We start from the raw sequence: 9233 nt of genomic DNA, 5'->3' as shown, positions 1-9233 counted from the left end.
ACATCAATTTGTGCTTGAAATTTAAGTTAAAGTGGTTTGGGATGAACTGAACAAAAATTGGATTATTTATATATTAAAAACATGCATCCTGATAGTCCATTGTTCTGAAAAACGCTTTTCTAGAAAGTAAAGCTGCAAGAGACATCTAGCTACGGGTTTAAAACACTGGCTAGAAGCTTCTGATAAAACCATCAGTAAGGAACTGTTTAGTAACACTGACATTTCAAAGGATTTATAGTCAATGCCCCACTGAGATAAGTGTGGGAATTCACACATTTCATACTGTTACTGTTTAAATCTGACAAACTGTTTAAATCTGACAAGCTGCAGACTGGACAAGATACCAGTGCTTCAGTTTGCACTGCCATAGACATTTCCACTGTTCTTTCAAATGAAAGGTTAGATTTTGCAGAGCCTCATAAATGTAGGAGAGGCTGCTGGGTGCTTAGACTATGCAAATAATTCTTCCATCATTATTCAAGTATCAAGAAAGTACTCAGTCCTGTACAAAGCAAAACATTAGAACAGTCCCTATAGAGCAATAGGAAAGATTTAAAGTCAAAGAACTCCCTCCCCTCGAAGAACCTCTTCAGTTAGCTCTGAATAATAAAATGAACTGAGTCATATGGGTGTAGTTTTTTTGTAACTAAAGCCATCCAAACCACCATATTGTAAGCACAGCTTCACTTTCTCAATACAGATAGTCACCGATGTATGAATGAGTTACGTACCAAGCACTTGGTTATAACGCGATGTGTTTGTAAGTCAGACCCCATTCATTTCAATGGGACCGCGCTTTCATAAACGCAAATCATTGTTCATAAGTCGGGGCTGTGCTTTATAGGCGGTTGGTTGTAAGTGCGGCTGGTGGTACATTGATGCATTTGTAAGTCGGGGACTACCTGTAAACCATGGTCAGGGCTAGCATACTGTAACTGGAAACAGGCAGGACATAGCATACATATGGGTCACCTCCAATTTGCCTTACATATGCTAATTTGTAAATGTAGCAGATAGACTAGAATTTGAAACCGAGCAAGTATAATACTGGCCATAATGCTATATGGCTCTTTATGGTTTCCCAATCTGCCTAAACCAGGAGTGGGGAACTTTTTTGGGTCGGGGGCCGCCCACCCACAGAAAAATCAGTCAGGAGACATACACAAGTGAGAAGGGAAAAAAACAAAACCAAACCCTCATTGACATGGCCCCTGATTGAGACAGACACTCCCTACGTTCACCTAGGGGGGCCCAGCCTATTAGATTCTGTGCTCTAGTCCTGCGGCGGGGTAGTGTGTGGGGGTCCTGGAGCACCAGTGTGGGCTTCACAGTGCTGGAGGAGAGCCCATGAGCCTTGGGAGATGGATCCAGGCAAGCCGGGGACCAAGCCTGAGGTACCCCACTCCTGGCCTAAACCATGCCCTACAGGTTTTATTCCAGAGTTAGAGATTAGTTTAGTTTCCATCACCATTCAGACCTTGGGTTCTCTGATGATACTGATGTTTGACCACTTACAAGGAATCAGACTGAGACACCACTAACCAACTTCACAGAGGCTACTGAGGAGCACTAGCATGGTGAAGATTTGGGGTTACTACTAATTTGTCAGATTAGCACTGTTACATGGAAGTGTGTATTATGGTTTAAGACCCTTGTGAGGTCAACAGAGGTGCTGAGAGACCACTGATTCAGCCTATTCCACCAGCCTGGTCTCCCCTTAAGTCTGGTCTTGCTGAGCCAGGCCTCTTCCAGAAAAGCTCACAGGCTGGGCCACATCTAGTTGCAGAAAATACTAACGCTGAGAATAGCTCTGGGAAGACTCCATTCAAGAGGTTTACTGTAGCACCCAGATGTTCGCCCCTCTTCAGGTACAAACCCAAAGTTATATGAAGTTTGTCTCCTCCTTCAATGTGAAGGAAGGTACAGACAACTGCTCACTCCTCCCACTTAGAAATTACATAAACAGGGTTATAATATACAATAGAAATAACTTTATTAATGAAAAGATGTTTAAGTGGTTAAAGAAGTAGCAACCAGACAATAATACAAGGCATGCACTCAAAAGTCAGATTCATTAAAGAAACTGATTACAACTGATTTCGCACCCTAAATATTATTTTAGACAGAGTTCTTCACAGACCAGAGGTGTCCTTTCTGACCTGGATCCAACTGTTCTTCCTCTACCCTGTCAGTGACAGTCCTTTTGTTTCCAGGTTTTTCAAGTATCCCTTTGGGGTGGGGAGGCAGAGGTAAATCCAGTTGAAGATATTTATTGTTTTCCTTCCCTGCCCTATACAGAATTTCTATACATTTGGGAAATCTTTGGATTCTCTCACCCCCTTGTGGAACAGTTCATCAGACCAAGGATTTGGTTAGTGGCATGTGACCAGGTCACTTGACACCATTGTCCATGAGTCGGGAGCATTATGGAAAGGCATGCTTTTCCCACAGTCCTAGCTGATGGGCCATCAGCCCTGTCTTTTTTTTCCCATTATAGTCTGACATGTTGGCAGTGGGAGTAACCCAAAATTGCAAATATGAAACACAGACATACATCCAACTTTGTCTACAAAAACGATACAAACATACAACTGGGATAATCAAATTCAGTAAATCATAGCCTTTGCAATGACAACTGATATATGTCGAATGCTCACGTAATGTATGTCATTCATATTGAACTTTTTCATAAAGCATATGGAATATTACATCACATGGTGGTAATAAGATAAATAACCGCTTTCTGAGCCATCCAGTCAAACTTCTGTAATTCAGTTCTCTTATTTCATTATAATAATTTCAGAAAAACCACCACCATCATGTCTGAGTTCCAGTAAATGACATCTGAAGTACCACAAGGAATCCCAAACAACCTGAGAAAATCCAATTTGGAAGTGGAGGAGAAATCTGACTATTGATGAGGGAAAGAGAGGAGCTAAATTACAAATTAACAAATCTTATTTTTAGGGCTAGATTGTATTCCTATGTCTTACTCAACCAAATCAGTTCTGAAGTGTTGTGTAGAAAGCAACTCCTACTTTCCAGATAATTAAATAACTTAAAAAACAACAAATAGTCTTGCAGCACCTTAGAGACGAGCAAATAATGTAGATGGTATCATGAACTTTTGTGGGCCCAACCCACTTCTTCAGATGAATGGAGTTAAGAGGCCCAGGGGACAAATGAATATCAGAGAAAGAGAGCAGCTGGGAAGGGAAAGAGAAGGAAAAAATATATTGTCAATTAATGTGACAATATATTTTTCCTTCTCTTTCCCTCACCATACCTCTGCTATCTATTTGTCCCCTGGATCCCTTAACTCCATTCATCTGAAGAAGTGGGTTGTATTCACAAAAGCTCATGATACCATCTACACCTGTCAGAGTATACATACAGGGTGTAGGATACCATCTACACCTGTCAGGGTGGTTAAACACTGGAATAAATTGCCTAGGGGGGTTGTGGAATCTCCATCATTGGAGATATTTAAGAGCAGGCTGGATAACTCTATCAGGAATGATCTAGATAGTGGTTGGTCCTGCCATGAGGGCAGGGGACTGGACTCAATGACCTCTCAAGGTCCCTTCCAGTTCTAGTGTTTTATGATTCTATGTTTGTTGGCCAAGTGTGAGGAGTGAAGTGAGCTGCACGATTAAAGGTTATAATTAATTACTTTCCTTCCTTTTGGAGCAAAAGGGAACATTGTGACTTTTCCAATTCCTTCCTAGGGATGCTCAATCATACACTGTCTCCTATGCAGGGTTCAGGATGAATCTAAAGGATCAAGAAAGTCATTATTTCTACTTCGTCTGGTTCCCAAAGCAAGATATATCTGGAGAGCGTGGTCAGCAGAGGTAATTCTGTATTCAGGGAGCTGAATGTTCTGTAAATTCTATTTTTGGGAAGATACAACTCTACATCGGTGGCTGCTGAGATTAACAAGCAAAGTGTGCCTCTGGCCTGCTTCTTAACTTTTAATAGCTGTTTATTGTTTTAAATTCCAACAAGAAATGCTAGGTGTGTTCCGTGTCTGGTTTAAATCTGTGTAGGATACTGAGACCAATGAAGCTTTGCTAATTTCTACCACCTGAGGATCTGGCTCATTATTATAAAACAAGCTCTACCTGCTAAATATAGAAATGCTTCACATACTTCATGATGACTTTTAGCCTTAAACTCCATGTTCATGCAAGCTATACATGCTGCTCTTCACTAAGGTCTGGATTAGATGTTGTAGCCCAGCTGGATGGAGCTGTGAATTTCATCCCTCTGTCTCTGGTAACTTCTGTATGAAGCAAAGCTCTTTCAGACAGCAGTTGTTCCTTTCAATTCTATGGCCACTGGGGGGGGGGGGGGGGGGGGGGGGAGTTTCACTCTATTTTGAAACTGAACATGCAATTCAGATTGTGACACATCACATGCAATTTGCTCTTCGGCAAAACCTGTTCGACAATATAGAAAATATTGTGAAATTTTAGTATAACTACTTACAAAAATGTTCCTGTGACATCCACAACATTTGAGAAAATGCACAATAATAGGGCTTATCAGCAAACATTTAACAGTATATTAATTTGACAACAATCTTACATTTCTTACAGTGAAGGCATTTCTCCAGTTACAGAATTAATTGTTTGCATAGTTCTGCACACTTCAACTGAGTAGATTTCATAACATAATGTTCTAAGAATGATGCCCAAGGTACTTATAGCAGCATAATTTAAATGGAACTGTAAACAACTTATTTCAGTCAACCAGAACAAGATTATCTTCAACAAATGTTGCTGACTATTTCAACAACAACAAAAATGTTTTTATATTCAAAATTGTAGAGCGAATGGATGATACAATTTTTGTATAAACTGAAACTTTAATAGATGAGGACTTAAAAATACAAAACAATCCCTTTTCCTACAACAAACCTTCCCCCAGTAATGTTATGATTACTTTGTTGACAAGTTGTTTTGCATAGCAACACGAATAAATCAGAACATAAAATATATTAAAACAAGTGTTCTATCATGCAAAAAGAAATAAAATATTTAAAACCTAGATTTAACATTCCCTTCATCCTTCAACTCGTAAAGTTGAATTAAAACTTATCTTGATTCAATGACTTGTAGACCAATAGACTATACAATTATTTGAAACCCTTAGAATCCAGTTTTTGCTCTACAATCATCCAGAAAGACAACACTGGTATCTTCCAATATATTTTCTTGGAAATATTCCACATTATTCTTTGTTTCAGATGTAGAACAACTATGATGAATTTTCTCTGTTGTCAGAAAATAATTGGAATTAGGAATATTTGCCTGTTTCTTGCAAGAGTGAAGATCTATTAATCAGTTTAATAGATAAAATGCCAGAGATACATCTTCTTACAGTATTTTTATTAACTAGTAGCACCATCTGCTGGTCCAGGCAATCCTTTCAAATTTTAGAAAATGCTGTGGAGAGTGATCCAGCCAAAATGACACAAAATGCTATGGAGAGTAATAGGTAGTTTTTCAGTCCCTATGCAGTGAAAGAAAAAAAAAGAAAAGAAAAATGTAAAAATACTTGCATACAAGATAGTGGGGTTCTTTTTTTAAAAAGGGGAGGGAGAGAGTAAAATGAAAGTGAAGTTAGTTGTTTACAATAAATTGCATGAATAAGTGGGTTTCTGGGAATGGCATTTATCAAAAGCAAATGTTAAGTGAATTCTTATGGAAAGTTAATCCAGAGTTCATATAACGTGAGTGCTTACAATAAAAGAATTACTCATCCAGTCAGGGAAAATAACATGATTGATGTGTCCATTTAAATCCAAAAGCCCTATAAAAGGGAATCTTTTTTGTTGATGTCAAAGACCTCAAAGATTGTTCACAAAGAAGTTCACAGTGGGTACTCTAAACAAACATTACTTTTATATAGGAATTAATCACAAGAACTATTCAGCAAATAATTTGGAGTATTTTTGAGAAATTTCATCCTATTCAAGGACAATTCTCAAACAGCAAATTAGCTGATCAGATTCTTCTAAATTAACTGAACAACTTGAGTTCTAATCTTGGTTTGGATGATGACTTGCTGTATGATGTTGGGTGAGTTAACCTCTTTGAGCCACACTTTCCTCATCTTTAGTGCTTGGACAATGGTATTTACCACCTTTATTTAAAGTTATGTATATGTGTTTATGGGTGTATCTACATGTCAGTACATGGCCTGTGGCATGGTTGTAGCTGACTCAGATCAGCTGACTTCAGCTCACAAATCTCAAAAATTGCAAAGTAAATATTTGGGCTCGATCTGCTGCCTGGGCTCAGAACCCCTGCTGGAGGAGGGAGGCATGAATTTCAACACCCAATCTCCGGTCAACTGTTTGAGCTCTGAGTCCCAAGAGGCTGCAGGCATCTATCACAGTGTGGATATACCCACAATCACGTCCTTAAGTATGTGAGTTGTCCGATTGAAATAAAAAAAACAATTTCTTATATGTGCATCATCTTACATGTCAAATATCTCTGAGGATCTCGGCTTTAGGCCCCTTTCCAGGAAAAGCACTTAACTGCCATTGACTTTAAGGAAAATGGTTTTTCCATTTTTTCCAGAATAAAAACAAAATTAGAATTTTATGTAAATTTTACAAACTAGAAGCAAGCAAAGGTTGTTCAATTAGGGAAAACAAATTCTTATGTGTCATCCAATTGTAGACACTTAGAATTTTCCTGAAACAGAAGAGACTAAAAACGGAATACTGCTAAAATTAATCTTTCAAAATGTAAACATGTTAAAGTATATTTTTTAAAATTATAGCATAGCACATTATCTATGCATGAGACTTCCAAAATCTTCTTTCAGATATAGCATTAATGGAGTACTATTTTTGGATATCTATGTTGGTCCTTGTCAATCTAAAAGATGTTTAATACTCAAAAACAATCTTTAATTTTTTTTAAATATCAATTTGTTGTTGAACTCCTGATCCCGCTAGCAGTCCTTCATTCTGTGTCTCAGCTTTTTATGCAGATGTGGAATTCAATTTTTCATTGTTCTAAAGTGAATGAAAGCTCCCCCTAGTCACATCAAACCTTATCTTCCAAAAATTACTCTTGCATGACAACGAACCTTGCTCCATGTTGTATCTGCCCACTTATGAAAGGCACAGAAGAAGTCTCATGATACAGCATAGTACCATATATCAGGGGTTCCTAACCGTTTTGACATGCGGACCAGTAAATCCATTCACGAGCTTTTGGAGGACTGGTAACATTCATTTACATATTTGCATATTCATTAAGAAAACGATGAATATTCAAATAAGTTGTTTCTTGTCCCCCTAATGCCTCCAGTTCCAGCGTTAGCAAAGCTTTTGATACAGTCACCCACAATATTCTTGCCAGTAAGTTAAGGGAATATGGATGGGATAAATGGACTGTAAGATGGATAGAAAGCTGGCTAGACCAGGGTTTCCCAAACTTTTTACTTTAGTTGGAACCCGTTTTTTTCAGTACTGTTTTTTGCAGCCCCAAAACATAAACACATATAAAAAAAAAGAATGAGGGGACCCGGCGCCACATGAGCACTCCAGGAGGAGCAGAGCAGATTGGGGGTAGGGTATCTGGCTAGAAGGGAGGGTGCAAAGAGGGGTAGGGTTGCCAGGTGTCCAGTTTTGTACCTGACAGTCCGGTATTTGAAGGTTTTGTCCGGGAAAGAAATTGAGAAATTACCAGACATATAAAATACCTGGTATTTTCTAATTAGGTAAGTTTTATTATAATTAGGTGTATCAGTCCTTAGCTGCGAACTGCCTGGCTAGTAGATGTGCTCACGCTGTCTGTGTGTGTCTACCTGCCAGGCACTTCGCAACTACTCCAGGGAGTGTGTGTGTGTGTGCGTGTGGGGGGGGCAAAATGGAATCCCCGGCCAGACTCACTCGTCTGCATGTGCCCGGGGCAGTCCCGCTCCCCCCGCTCCCTTCTCCTCCTGATGTCCCCAGTCCAGCCCTGCTGCTCCCGGCCAGCCCTGCTTCCGACGACCAATCTCCCCTGGTCAGCCCCGCTCCCCCGACGGTCACCCCCCCCCCCCCCGACCAGCCCCGCTGCCCCTGTCCAGCCCTGCTTCCAGCAGCTGGTTCTCCCGTCCTCCTCCTCCTGATCTCCCCAAGCCAGCCCTCCCCAGCTCCTGTCCAGCCCTGGTTCTGCCGCCCGCCCCCTCCATCTCCACAGGACAGCCCCACTTCCCCCAGCCCTGCTTTCACCGCCTGCCCGGATCTCCGCGGGACAGTGCCACTGCCCCTAACCTTGTTTCCAGGCAGCCGGTTCCCCACTACCTCCTCCCAGCTCGCCCTGCTCTGCTCCCCTCCTGGCAGCCACGCTGAGGCCCGGTATTTTTTTCCTGTGGCCTGGTGCTGGGCTGCGGCCCATAGTTTGGGAAACGCTGCCATGTATCATCAAGTCTCAGGTTTCACATGCAATTCTTGATGTTAGATACAGGTAAAGTTAAGACACCATTGGACTTACTTTTATTTCGTTAAATACCAGGACTCCCCACATAGCAGCTATAAAACCAGGACCCTAAAGAAAAAAGGTTAGCCATTATAGCATTTCTTAAAAATGGGCAATTTTATCAATACTTAATTCAGACCCTTTTTTTTTTCCTGTAATGCAACTGTAAATGTTCATGAACAAAACAAACATTGTACAGATTTCAAAGGAAGGATCAATAAATCCTGCAGGAGGAAGAAAAGGGGGATGACATCTGAGGAGTAGGTACAATCTGGACCAAAATCAGACTGCAGAGACAGTATCTCGAACCTGCCACTTCATTCGTTCTTGATATTCTCCAAACTAGTAAATCTCACCTCAATCTCATCCGTAGTTCAGATTGGAGGAGGCTATTCAGGTTTCTGCACATGATCTTAGCAGTTACCAAGATTATTTCTAATATTTACTTCATTTCTATAACTAACTAGTTGAACAAACTTAAAAAACAACAAATAGTCTGGCAGCACTTTAAAGACTAACAAAACATGTAGATGGTATCATGAGCTTTCATGGGCACAGCCTACTCGAACAAAGTTTGCCTTAAACACTCACTGTAAAAGTGAAAGACTAAAAATACATCTTCTTTTATCTATCAGTAATCGGAATTGTCCACATTAGGGATATGAATGTTTAACCGGTAAGCCTTAATGGATGAGGCTGGAGCAGCTCTCTCCTTGCCATGGGCAGTGGTCTGCTACAGTCCCG

General features: G+C 40.4%; 1 protein-coding gene across 3 annotated transcripts in view; it reads right to left on the bottom strand.

The window, feature by feature from the left end:
- Positions 1–1954: 1954 nt before the first annotated feature.
- The window catches only part of TMEM144 (transmembrane protein 144), a 32132-nt gene continuing 24853 nt past the window's right edge, over positions 1955–9233 (bottom strand). For all 3 annotated transcript variants that reach the window (XM_006121864.3, XM_006121865.3, XM_006121863.3), the window contains 2 exons: positions 8505–8558; positions 1955–5517 (listed from right to left, as the gene is read on the bottom strand). In XM_006121864.3, coding sequence (XP_006121926.1) covers positions 5434–5517; positions 8505–8558 — 138 coding nt within the window. In that variant the 3' untranslated portion in view covers positions 1955–5433. The remainder of the gene's footprint in view (positions 5518–8504; positions 8559–9233) is intronic.

This window comes from Pelodiscus sinensis, chromosome 5 (genome assembly GCF_049634645.1).
Source record: "Pelodiscus sinensis isolate JC-2024 chromosome 5, ASM4963464v1, whole genome shotgun sequence".
Lineage (NCBI taxonomy): Eukaryota > Metazoa > Chordata > Testudines > Trionychidae > Pelodiscus > Pelodiscus sinensis.
Note: the sequence above shows the minus strand (reverse complement) of the source record. Positions and strands in the feature narration are given on the sequence as shown.